Consider the following 12834-nt stretch of genomic DNA (forward strand, 5'->3'; position numbering starts at 1 on the left):
GGTATAGTGACTCTGTCTGGAAGTGTGGTCTATTGTCAGATTATATGAAAATTGCGGTCTTTGGCAAGAAACACTTTAGGTGGGTTTGGAGTACATGATTGTTTCACACCACAGATATACAGTGTGTATTCTGTGTAAACTGGAAATTTAAAAAATTTAAACAATTGTGAGTTTTTTGTTTTGAATTTCATTAGGCTATGTAAAACCCCTTGCATGGGTTGAAAGCTATTCATTTTTCTAAGCAGTCCCTATCAAAAATGGAAAGTATTACTGTACAGTATATAAAATTTAACAAAACTTTCTTCATAACTCCATTGAAAAAAATAACACGTGAAAAATAATCAGTTTAATAATGTTTTAAATTTAAAACTATATGTCGATGGGCAGAGGTGAAAGCTTAGCAGTCTTTGCAGCTCCGCACCCCTCTCCTTTTTCTCCTGTGAGGACCAGCTCTGTTCTGGGGCACAGTGATGGTGCAGGTGCTAGGCAGATTCGACCCTTTCTGTCCCTCAGACTTGGACTCCTCTGGCGCATTTGTGTTCTGCGAGAGAATGAGGTCACGTCATGAAAACATCAGCAATAATTTATCTCACACATTTGGTTTTCCAAACTACAACAAAGATAGACACTCAGGACTCCATCTTAAACCTAATCACCCTTTTTTTCCCATTCCTCCTTCTCCTCTGCCTTGAGTTTTTACCTGCAGAAGTATCCGGATGGTGATCCTGGCCAAGAGGCCCAAGGTGACCAGCAGACAGATGCGGTGAAAGGAGATCACCCATACAATGGCACCAGGTCTCCTAGTCTCTGTCTCCACTCTGTGAACAGCTTTCTCTCACGGCTGTCCCTGGGAGAGACCCCTCCCCTGCTCTCTTCACCTCAGGACTCTGGCTGTTAGCTCTGGTCTGGCTGACTCTGCTTCTCTGAAACACTTCATCTGTTTTGCCTGTGAAATGCAGGATGTTTTCTCTGTGCTCTCTCTCTAACAGCAGGTCCTCCACCACCATGAATGGTCCTCTCATGAGGAGTGTGTGCTCCATGGAGCAGGGCTCAGCATCCGTGGGTCTAACTGGGGTTACCTTGACTCTCTTATGAGCATCCTGTTCCTGTTTGACCATCAGCTGCAGGGCGAATTGAGTCAGCGCACTGAAGGGATTCGGTGAAATGCCGGGAGTACTGGCCCACTGCTCGGGTGGTGCTAGAGGTTTTGAAACAATCCAACCAGTGAAATCTGGTTCAAGGTAGCACAGGGCACACACCAACACAATGATGGTGAGGCATTTCGAAGCCATTTCGAGCAATAAAACACAACAAATGAATGAGCAAACTCAAAAAGCAACCACACTCTACAAAGCAAAGTGAAATATGAAACTTCACTGTGTTTCCTGTTCGAATTAGAACTCGTTTCCATGGTGCTGCTGCAATATAGAGTTTGATGACAGGCAGATTTTCTATGACATCACAATACATGATTCTTAGAATGTTCACAAGAAAAGTAGTTTTATTTCAGTCATGCTATGGTTATGGTTATGGATTTAGCAGACGCCTTTGTCCAAAGCGACACATAAATACAAAGCAACATAATAATATTTAAAATTGAACAGGGAACAGATTAGAATGTTGGTCAAATATAATAAGAAGAATAGTTATAATAAACAATAATATCAATTCAATCAATAGCTTAATAAAAAATAAGCAATGAAAATGAGGGGAAAGGCAATAATATAAACACAATGACATGCTAATACTACATAATAATGCTAATGCTGCATTCCTTGAGCACTTGCATTTATTCAGAACATTCAAATCAATGTGGTGTGTGTGTGTGCCATGTGGCATTCTCCAAAAGTCTGAAACTACAAAACTGATCAGTTCATGTAACAAGTAGGAGTTGTCTTTTTTTGCACAGAGGAGCCGAATATACTGCATTTAATATATTCAACCTACAGTCACAGTAATGTAACAGTAATTCAGCTGAGCATTTGAGTACTTTATTATTATGCTATTGTTTATTGTAAAGATATATGAATTCCACACCATGCCTGTACTGTATATAGATGAATGACTATATTGAAAAGAACCCCGTTCCTAATGAGAATTATGGTGGAGTAGCTGTGATATTGTGGGGCTGTTTTTCGCCCCAAATGCCTTGGGAACCTTACAGCATTAAGCTGCCTGGTATCATGAACTCCAAGAAAAACCTGAACACTTTCACAGTTCAAAACCTGAACACTAAAACTGGGTTAAGGCTGGATCATTCATCAGGTCAATGAACCAAAACAAAAATTGTTTTTCTAAACACAAAAGCAAGCTTCGGCTATTGCCATCTTAATCCCCTGATCTAAACTCCATAGGAAAACTGTGGGGTGAGTCAAAGAGAATGTACAAGTGTAGACTTGGGAATCTGGGTGAACTGGGGAGATTTTGTAAAGATGAATGGTCTTGAATCCCTTGCTTTGTATTCTCCTACTTTATGTTGTACCATAGGAGAATATTACAAGCTATTTTATTGGCAAAGGAAGGCTTTTTCTAAAATAAAAATTCAAGGTTCGATTTTTTCTTATTGTTTTCATTGTGAGATTACAATACATTATTTATTATTTTTACCTGTTTTTAGTCAACTTTAACAGAGGTGCCAATAATTATGGGGGGTACTGTATACAACAAAGTTATTTATTTATCTATGTATTTTTAAGATGTGTTAATGCAGGTGTTTAATTACCTCTACCACAGTAATGTAAAGGTAGAATCAGAAGATGAATCTGCTCTTTTTCCCACAATTGGATGCCTAAACTGGACACTCTTCTATGTGTTTGCTTGTGTAAAAGCTGACATATAAACAGGACACCGTTACTGATAAGAACAGAAAGGAAACAACTTCCAAGCTGTCCAATTCTAAATGAAATATTATTTAGATCAACACATTTACCCCCCTCCCCACACACACACACACAGAATTTATACCTTTCAAGTTACTACTTTTAATTTATTCTTTAAAGTTGAGTTGGCTCTTGAGCACAAGAATATCATTACTGATAATTCCTTTTATGAGTACATGACAATAAACTATACTTGAACTTGAACTTGATTTAATAAGGCATACAACACAGAACATCTCATACAGTAAATAAGGATATAACAATAACAAAATCTGACAAAATTAAGAGCTTGCACTAGTTGAAGAGGCAGTAATATTCAGTTCTTTTAGCTTCTCTGTCAGTGACTCCTCCGTCGATTCTGCAGATTCTGTCAAGGGTTCCAGGAACCTGCGGCCTGCTACTTTCTTTCCCGTTAACGGATCAACGACGTTGCCAACTTTGTACACAATTTCTGAAAGTTCATGCTTTACGTGCTTTGACCTCTTTTCGGGTAAAGCTTTCAAAAGCACGATGTCACCCACGGTACACTGCTGTAATGCATCATGTGCGAAGTATGTCTTCCTTTTGTTATAATACTGTCAGGGGAAGAAAGATAACAATAATGGTTATGGTTATGGGATTTATTTGGCAGACGCGTTTGTCCAAAGTGACATACAAATAACAACAATACAATAGTTGAATTTAACAGTAAACAACTTAAAAAGTTGGTAAGACTACATTAAGGAGAATAGCGATGATAAACAACAATATCAATTCAATCAATAGCCTAATAAAAAATAAACAAATACTACAATATACAAACCATAACGTAATAAGGTTCATGAGGTCGATACAAAACACAATAAACGTCCTTAATGATAAAATAAACAAAAGATGTGCAGGTAACAGGATTATTTTACCTTAAGAAGATAGGGGTCCAAAACAAGCCTCGTGACACGGACCTTGGCCGTTTTTGCCATCTTTGTGCCAATTACTCTACCGATGACCCATTTTGCGTGGACAGACGCTTGCTTCACAGACATCTCTCCTCTGTGGTGTAGAGGGCTAAACATATGAGCAAAACAAATAGATCAGTCAAACTAGAAACATTTTTATAACCCTCCCCAAAATGAACCGTGTCAACGTAAAACTCTTTTTTTGCATGCATGCATGCATGCATACAAACCAGTGGCATGCCAGCCAGAAATGTTCAAATGGGTGGGCAAAGCCAATTTGATTAAACATAAGAGAGGCCTAGATTAGGTGAACCAAAGCTATGACCATGCAGGATCATCCAGACCAAATGTGACAATTTTGCTACCTACTATTCCTATTTATGTTCCGGCATTCAAAATGTGAGCCTCCTACATGGTTTAGTTCTTGTGCTATGCGCTTGTGAACTTTGACAAAAAAAAGAGGCTGAACAAAATCGACACCCCCCTCCCCCTGTAAAACTGGCTGTATCTTGGAAAGTATTGATTTTACATAAAAAGTAATTATACAGTGTGTCTCCTGGATAACATAGGTACACCTGGTAATTTTTTCTGAATTTTTTGAGACCTAAGTGCATGGGCCCTGGTTGAATTGACGTGGAATGACCCAACTACAAAAAGTCTCAGTGAGTTAATGTCTCGCAATAACCATGAACTCAGTTTAGACTGAAACTCATCAACTACATTCTGCACATTCATATTTTCCTGTTCAGTTGAATCACTAGTAAACCTTAGTATCTAACTGTACATTTATAGGAATGTTGTATGCTTCTGCAAAATGCCTTTGATTAATTTGCCATTAACTCACATTAGTTCAACAGGCCAATAACTTTTGAGAAAAATGTGACTACTTTGTAGAGTTCTCGGGATATCCAGTTGATTCTTTATGAAGATGGTGTAAGAGCAGTTAACTAATAACAACTGGAATTCCTCAAATACTAGAACAATTGGGAAATTTTCATAAGACAACATTTCTGTAGCTATTATGAAAATAATTTCTAGAACTGAAATGAATGTCTATATAATTTTCAAGTAGCCTACGTCGACGTAAAGTCATCATTTCCTCTCAGTGCACACAGCATTAAAACAGATTTTCTGTTAAGGAAATTGTGAACGCAGTTAACAAAGTTAAGTCATTAATTTGTTCAGTATATTTTTATTCAAACAAAGTAAATATCGCACTCACAGCAGGTTATGCACTACGTTAGACCTGACAGTAATGGCTTCCCGGCTAAGTCCAAGCGATAATTTACCTCGTATCAAACCAACACACCTATCAACACGAAATGTAATGAAGTCATAACAACAATTAACTGCAGTACAGATGATAGTTTCTTATTTCAAAGGCTTACTTAATACGCAACGAAGGTCAAGCTGCCAGTCAGTCCACCGCCACATTGGACTTCTTGCTTCAAGGAACTATTGGACGCTTGCTGATGACGTAATTACGGGCAACGGCAAGTGACAAATAGTGTTTTGCGTCTGGCAAGAACCTTTCTTTTACTGCAAGAACGGTTATGTGAAAGATGCGAAAGGATGGCTTCTTCCATTTATATTTCCCGGATGTAGCGCAAATAGTTTTTTCATTTTAAATGTCAAATTGTCTAAATGTCTGAATATCTCCAAAACATGCAGGCTATAACAGTGCCCGCGGGAAGACATGGTGTTTTTTTTTTTGTTTTTTTGTTTTGTTTTTTAGATTCCATTGTGTTCCTTGCGAAGTTTTTGTGTCCTTCAGTATTTCCTTTTCAATAATGTTGCGCTCCCTGGCCATAGTTTTGCATTCCCTTGTAATGCCAAAGGTATTGAGAGGGAACCATAGACAGTAAAAGATAGGAACGCAAAAATATCACCAGCGAACGCAAAAGTAGGCTAGCTCTAAAAGTAAAAAGTCTACAACTAAAGAAAGAAATAATTCCCACAGGGCTCCATGAAGCCATAAATAGGCTAATGATAAAATAGTATGAAATTACATATTATATTATATTATATTATATTATATTATATTATATTATATTATATTATTATTAATATGTTTATTATGTTAAATTATCTATTGTTATATAAGAAAATTAATTGATAGGTCCTTATTCTCGCGTTCTCTTAATCTCGAGGTGTTCAATAACAATTTTCTCGGACCTAACCCGATCAACCTGTCCAAAGCCATTCTGGTCTGTCAAAACATTTTTGGGTTTTGCTGAAACCAGTTCAGTCCTTTGTCGAGAGGCGGACGGGGGCGTTTTAAAATCGGCCGCTCAAGACACCATGGGATGCGAGTTAGCGTGGACAGGTAAGATCGGTCAGGTAGTAGACATCTCGGTCCCTTTCATGTTGGACAAGCGAGAGTAGGCCGACTGTAGTATAAGGTAGGCCTAAGGTATGAAAGAAAAGACATATTACATTGTTGATCTGTTTGAAATTAAAATCATAGCATTTATGTCTGCAGCAGACTGAGTGAATGCTGAACGAAGCTCTGGGCAAGTGTAGGCCTATAGATTTAGTGGATTAATTGATTGTAGTTCTAGTCTAGCCTATGCGAATTGGCGTGTGTTGGTTATTGCTGATCAATAGGCCTACAACTTTCTGCATATGAAAAACGTGATCATCTCGAAAAACGGCAACCTGAAGAAAAATCTGCCATCTCACAATGAATCATAGCCTATCATGTTCATGGGTTGGACTAACATCAATTTCAAATGTCTGTGGGGAAAAGAAACTGGCAAATGGCAACTTTAGAAGTCTAACAGTGATACTTAAAGAAGAAAAACAAGATTCAAGAAATGTCACTTGCATAATTACACAGGATTGACCAGAATATGCATAGGTTCAGTGGGGCCAATGCCCTTGGGGTCTCGGACTGCTGGGGGACTTCATAAGGCCTAGGCCGCCTCCTGTGCAGTGCCCAACATGGAACATCAGGGTCCTGAGTGTGCACTAAATGAGTATTAGATCTAACCCATATAGTCCAGTCCTGGTCATTTGTTTGGTGCATCAAATCAATCCAGGACATACAGGGCTCAGCCAGGGCCATCTTATCCTGAGATTTCCTCTCGCCACACCATGGAGTGATCAGTTTCCAGAAATAACAGACTCTATTGTGGCAGTATAGGAGGTCTTCAGCAGATCTGTTGGTATCTTGAATTCTCTTAGCCTCCCGAAGTGCTGCAGATGGGCAATGGTTTAATGAAGAGCATTGAACTTGTCTCCCTCTCCCTCCCCCCTCCAGAAGCAGAGTAGGTTCACTGATTCCTGACTGATCTCCTGTCCAGAGGAGCTGCATTCAGTGGGGGAACCAGTGGAGGAGACATACATATCCCCCAGCCAGGGTGCCCCTGCCACTGATACACACACACACACACACACACACACACACACACACACACACACACACACACACACACACACACACACACTTCAGCCAGAGCGCCCCTGCCACTGACACACACACACACACACACACACACACACACACACACACCTCAGCCAGAGCGCCCCTGCCACTGACATACACACACACACACACACACACACCTCAGCCAGAGCGCCCCTGCCACTGACATACACACACACACACACCTCAGCCAGAGCGCCCCTGCCACTGACACACACACACACACACACACACACACACACACACACACACACACCTCAGCCAGAGCGCCCCTGCCACTGACACACACACACACACACACACACACACACACACACACACACACCTCAGCCAGAGCCCCTGCCACTGACACACACACACACACACACACACACACACACACACACACACACCTCAGCCAGAGCGCCCCTGCCACTGACACACACACACACACACACACACACACACACACACACACACACACACACACACACACCTCAGCCAGAGCGCCCCTGCCACTGACATAGCTTTCAGACCATGATCCCCTTCCGCTCATCATCAGGGTGGGTACACACACACACCAACAAGAACATTACCGTTACTGCCACAGCTTAAAGACCATGATCCCCTTCTGCTTGGCATCAATGTGGAAATGCACACACACACACACACATCCCCCCCGCCAGAGCAACACCACTACTACCACAACTTACAGCTCACACAGTACACAGTACCTCACTCCTCCTTTGAGTGACCAAATGATGTGTTTGCCTTGTGTGAAGGGACAGCAACTCCACACATCATGCCTTGCAAGTGCAGTGTTCGGGTGAGCTCCTGAAACCATTTGGTTCTTGATGCATTGTGTGTGTGTGTGTGTGTGTGTGTGTGTCCAGGTCCCACCCTTTGGACACTGCAGGGTTCTTTTCTTTTGCCTCATTGCCTGGATGACGCCTATGACATGGAGACTTTCCCAGAACTGTCTACCAGACCCCTCTGTTCCTCTCGCACCACGATGGAGCCTGCATGAATGGAAACCGATGCGCTCCTTTGCACTCTGCACTTGCCACTGACTGAGTACAGTTGAGATACTTTTTGCTCATACAAATTCAAACAAGAAATTCCACATGCCATTTCCTTAGCTGGTAGACTAAGATATTATCAATCAATTATACCCATAATAAGTAGTTTATATTTTCCATAATTAGCTCATAAGGTGCATTTTTGTCTCAACTGTGTCTCATCTGTACCCATATGGAGTACAGTTGAGACAATACCTGGTACAGTTGAGATTTTTAATGATGCATATAGTTAACCGTTAATTGCAAAATTTAATAAATAAAACCATAGCAATTTCAAATTTTCAAGTGAATTTAAATTCATTTTAAATTCGTTTTAATTAAAGAACAAAAGGTGACCAGACCTGATGGTGTTACCTGATGGAGGCCACGTCCCCACCTCCTCTTTTTGTCTGTAACATATTTAGGTTAAGGATATTCTCCTGTTCAGTAGAGATACTGGTGAAACCCTTGGGTGAAGCTGTGTCTCTCCCTTGATGCGCAATTGCGCATCATTGAAAATAATAAAAGCCTGTTTCCTGATTTTCCATCGTCCGGACTCCAGTCTCCAGTAAAAATATTGCTATCAAGCTATAGCATAATAGAGATGTCAGGCACCTCTCATCCATTTAATGACCATATCACACCACCTTTATTGTTTAAACAAAGGTAACAGAATATCACAAATATCAATTCACATTTGCCAGAAATAATTGAACAAACAAATAAACAATTGCATTCACCAAAAGATGTCATATGCGGTTACAAGTTATTATCTGCATCTGTCACTAATGCCTAAACATTATATCCTATTGTCCACTAATGCCTAAAGATTATGTATAATTTCATATTAGTATGAAAACCTTTTTTCCATGCATCATAGTGAAGTGAAGGAACACAGAATGTTTAGGCTCACAGAATATTAAACTAAATTAATATTATGCGTTACACTTTTTCCACAGAGACAACTGACCCCAGTTTTGGAAGAAGAATGTTTGTCCTCACTTGCACACTGATCTTGTAGAGGCCTACAGGGTTAAGCAAGTAACTAATAAATTACGTAGCTATGTCCCGATACATGTTTCTATACATTCTAACTGGTTTTGGATATATGCACATACAACTATAAGCCCCTTATTCCTAGTCTTCAATATGAAATAGCAATAACAAGCCATACATTCCCAAACTGTTTCCTACTGTACAGTGCGGCTAGACGGTCCGTCTAGTCCATCTTTAACTTTGGCAAAATATTCAGCCCAGTTCTTGAACATGGTTGCAACTTTATTTCTGATTGCCTGAAATCGATCTCTTCTTCTCTCCTGATTTCCAATCCATTTTGCCTTAGCATATGGATCTACATAAGCCTCTTTCCTTTCCTCATTCATGTGATGTACAATGTTATCCACACGCTTCCTGTTTTCTTGACTATTGTTTGTCAGGAAAGCTTTAGAAGCTTCCTTAAATCTCCTACAGTATTCACCATATATCAGTGCATTAGCGTTGATATACAGTTCGCCTATATCAAAATGTACCACTAACTCATAATATAATGGCGTTTGCTGTGTCATCATCAAGGGGGCAGGCCATATCGATGTCTTGGTTGAAGTGCTCCCTTACAACTTTACGGTAAATCTTAATGACATTATTATTGATGACATACTCACCCCTTCCAGACCTTTGACCATAATCATCAAGCCTTTCATTTTCTGGGAACTTATATGTTTTGTCGATGAGGCGAATTTTCTTTAGTGTCTCATCTTGAACTTCTTGCACTTCCTTTTTGCGAGCCCTGTCTTGTACTGATTCATCTGCTTTTTTCCCTTTGTTCTTCTGGCCCACTGCTACTATGTGGGCCATCAGGTCCATTTCAGGAATACCTGAAATAAAACAGCAGACACAATCAGACCTGTCCATACATCTGCTATAACAATACGAACGCAAATGGATATTTAGTAAGTATGTACAAGTATATATACTCTTCTGATCCCGTGAGGGAAATTTGGTCTCTGCAGTTATCCCAATCTGTGAATTAGTGAAACACACTCCGCACACAGTGAACACACAGTGAGGTGAAGCACACATTAATCCCGGCCCAGGGAGCTGCCTACAACAACAGCGGGGAGCAGTGAGGGGTTAGGTGCCTTGCTCAAGGGCACTTCAGCCGTGCCTACCGGTTGGGGTTCGAACCGGCAGCCTTCCGGTTACAAGTCCGAAGCGCTAACCAGTAGGCCACGGCTGCCCCCTAAATTTCAGCTGACATTGACCAGCTGAACAAAACTAACAGTAAATGTGGATACAAAGTATCTCTAACACTTATCACATTGGTCAGTAGAGAAAAACGTACTTTCCACATGCATTGAAGGCAGGCTGGCTGATGAGCTGGCAGATGTGCTGTCAGAGGAATATCCTGACGAACTCCGAAGAGACTTGAACTCTTTCAGCTTGTCCCCCTCCTCAAGCCTGGCAGTGATGACCTTCAGTTTCTCTTCGGCCAAAGGTAAGTCATCTGCAGCCACAGCCAGGACCCACTCCACGGCTTCTCTTACAGAGCTGACCACTGGAAGGCCCTCTATGAAGCCCACCCACACATGGCTTTCAGTACTGGCCATAGTTGGTTGATTCACAAACTGTCCCTGAAAAAGAACATATGAAGAGTTTGGTTTCAAAACGTCATTTTAATGAATTGTCATGAATCATTTTTTTACATTTGGTTTTCCAAGTAATTTCAGTTCAACTACAATTGGGTATTGCTATTTGATTTATCTTTACTCAATCAAAACAACACAACTGCAATTTCAGTGATATTACCTGAAATACACAATTAAATAACATGACTTTTTAATGTTAAAAATGGAGATATAGCTTTGAAACCAAACTCTTTATAGTTTCAGTTCAAATAGCTATTTCCATAATTAGCCTAATTATTTTACGTGATGGCTTTCCTCAGAAAGGCTTCAATTCCAAACACATACTGGTCTACATACCTCAGTAAAATTGCTGTTAGTTGCCAATGATAGCATCACCCAACCTCAGTGAATCTAAATGAAAGGAAGTGAAAGTTATTGTGAAAGAGACACAGGAGGGTGGGATAAACTAAACATGTTTTCCTTGTTTTTACACCCTAAAATGTTGCCCTTGGTTCGACTAGAATGCAATGTTCAGCTCCACCACCAACAATTCACCCTTTCACACACACTTATGCATGTGTCAGGGTAGGCAGATAGGACCCAAGCGCAAGACTCCTCCAGGCAGAATTACGGACAAACACAATTTATTCTTTACACAAACTTAACATTTAAAGACTTACATACATACATACATACATACATATGGAGACAAAGACAGGTGACAGCAGACAGGTTACACAGAGCACATGACAGAAAACAATACACAGACTGGCCACCAGGGTGACACAAAGTCAACAGTCCAGGCCAGATCCTGACAGCATATCTGAGCAAAAAGTCTTCAATGTGGCGTGTTAAGTCCTTAAAGACTCTGGTGATACTGCAAAAGACAACGCCCTTTTCAAACATGAAAGTGAAAGTAGTCCGGTCCACACTGTCTAGTCCACTAATTACTGAAAAATATTTTGGAAAACCTTCTGGTCTTGACCCCATACTATTGATATGATATCCACTTCATAAATATAATACAAACAAATCGACTTAAATCACTGACAGCTGATTTATGTTGACAATGGTAGACCTACAGAGACCTAATTCATCGTTGATTATTACATTAGATTACCCGGATAAGACGCTACCACATAATTATAAGGTGTCTGAACATGACAATAACAGACATACATACATGAAAATCACGTTAGCATATAAAACTTACCAGCAAATTAAAATGGGTTATCTTTCTGCTGTCGTGCAGTCTGCATAAAGTCGATCTTCATGTTACAGAGAGCTGAGGCTGCTTGGCTGCAGAGGCGGATCAGTACACTGTACAGCAGGTTGTTGTTGACACAATGGGTTTTACAACTTCACATAACCTCACATAACTGTTTCATTCACTGATAATAAAATATAATTCAATGCTGATGTGGTCCGTGTAACGCTTTGCAGTGCTTTATTCTATTTGCTCCATCCATCTGATCCAATTAAAAAAATGTGTTCAATAACCCAATTTTCATTTTTTTTAACTGGTCAGCAAATAGATAATTGCTGCTATTTTCTAAATGTGTCATTAATCACGCAAGATAAAGAAAAAAACAGAAACTGGATTGGAAACAAAAGTAAAATTCAGTTAATATCGGATTTTTTTTTTTTATTACCGTTTTTTGGGGTGAACCACAAGCGTAAAGGGGTGACCTGATACATATTGGCGCGTGGTGTTGGTGATCACATTTTATCAGCGGATGTAGAGATAGAGGGCTATCAAACACAGTTCAGCTTGCATCAAGGTGCCAAGCGATTGATAATGTCAGCTCGAGATCAGAACCTCAGATGCAGAGGGAGACATTGCTGCATCATGACACTTATGAGTACGTGTGTAAATGTTCATGTTCTGGGAGGCTTTGGAGACCTACATGATCCAATGGACTTAGTAGCCTA

At 40.2% G+C, this 12834-nt stretch overlaps 2 protein-coding genes and 1 long non-coding RNA gene across 3 annotated transcripts; all 3 read right to left on the reverse strand.

Annotated features, from left to right (window-relative positions):
- Positions 1-331: 331 nt before the first annotated feature.
- Positions 332-1370, reverse strand: LOC125309926. The gene is made up of 2 exons (XR_007196213.1): positions 701-1370; positions 332-541 (listed from the first exon to the last, which is right to left on the reverse strand). It is a non-coding gene; the product is annotated as an uncharacterized LOC125309926 (long non-coding RNA).
- Positions 1371-2961: 1591 nt separating this feature from the next.
- Positions 2962-5309, reverse strand: mrps17 (mitochondrial ribosomal protein S17). Its single transcript, XM_048266597.1, has 3 exons — positions 5203-5309; positions 3779-3923; positions 2962-3454 (listed from the first exon to the last, which is right to left on the reverse strand). The coding sequence occupies exons 2-3, from the start codon at positions 3899-3901 to the stop codon at positions 3161-3163; spliced, it is 417 nt and encodes a 138-aa protein (XP_048122554.1). The 5' UTR covers positions 3902-3923; positions 5203-5309; the 3' UTR covers positions 2962-3160.
- Positions 5310-8929: 3620 nt separating this feature from the next.
- LOC125309698 lies at positions 8930-12188 on the reverse strand. The gene is made up of 4 exons (XM_048266774.1): positions 12116-12188; positions 11260-11313; positions 10620-10908; positions 8930-10152 (listed from the first exon to the last, which is right to left on the reverse strand). The coding sequence occupies exons 2-4, from the start codon at positions 11293-11295 to the stop codon at positions 9815-9817; spliced, it is 663 nt and encodes a 220-aa protein (XP_048122731.1). The 5' UTR covers positions 11296-11313; positions 12116-12188; the 3' UTR covers positions 8930-9814.
- Between the last annotated feature and the right edge of the window lie 646 nt (positions 12189-12834).

This window comes from Alosa alosa, chromosome 16, assembly GCF_017589495.1.
Source record: "Alosa alosa isolate M-15738 ecotype Scorff River chromosome 16, AALO_Geno_1.1, whole genome shotgun sequence".
Lineage (NCBI taxonomy): Eukaryota > Metazoa > Chordata > Actinopteri > Clupeiformes > Clupeidae > Alosa > Alosa alosa.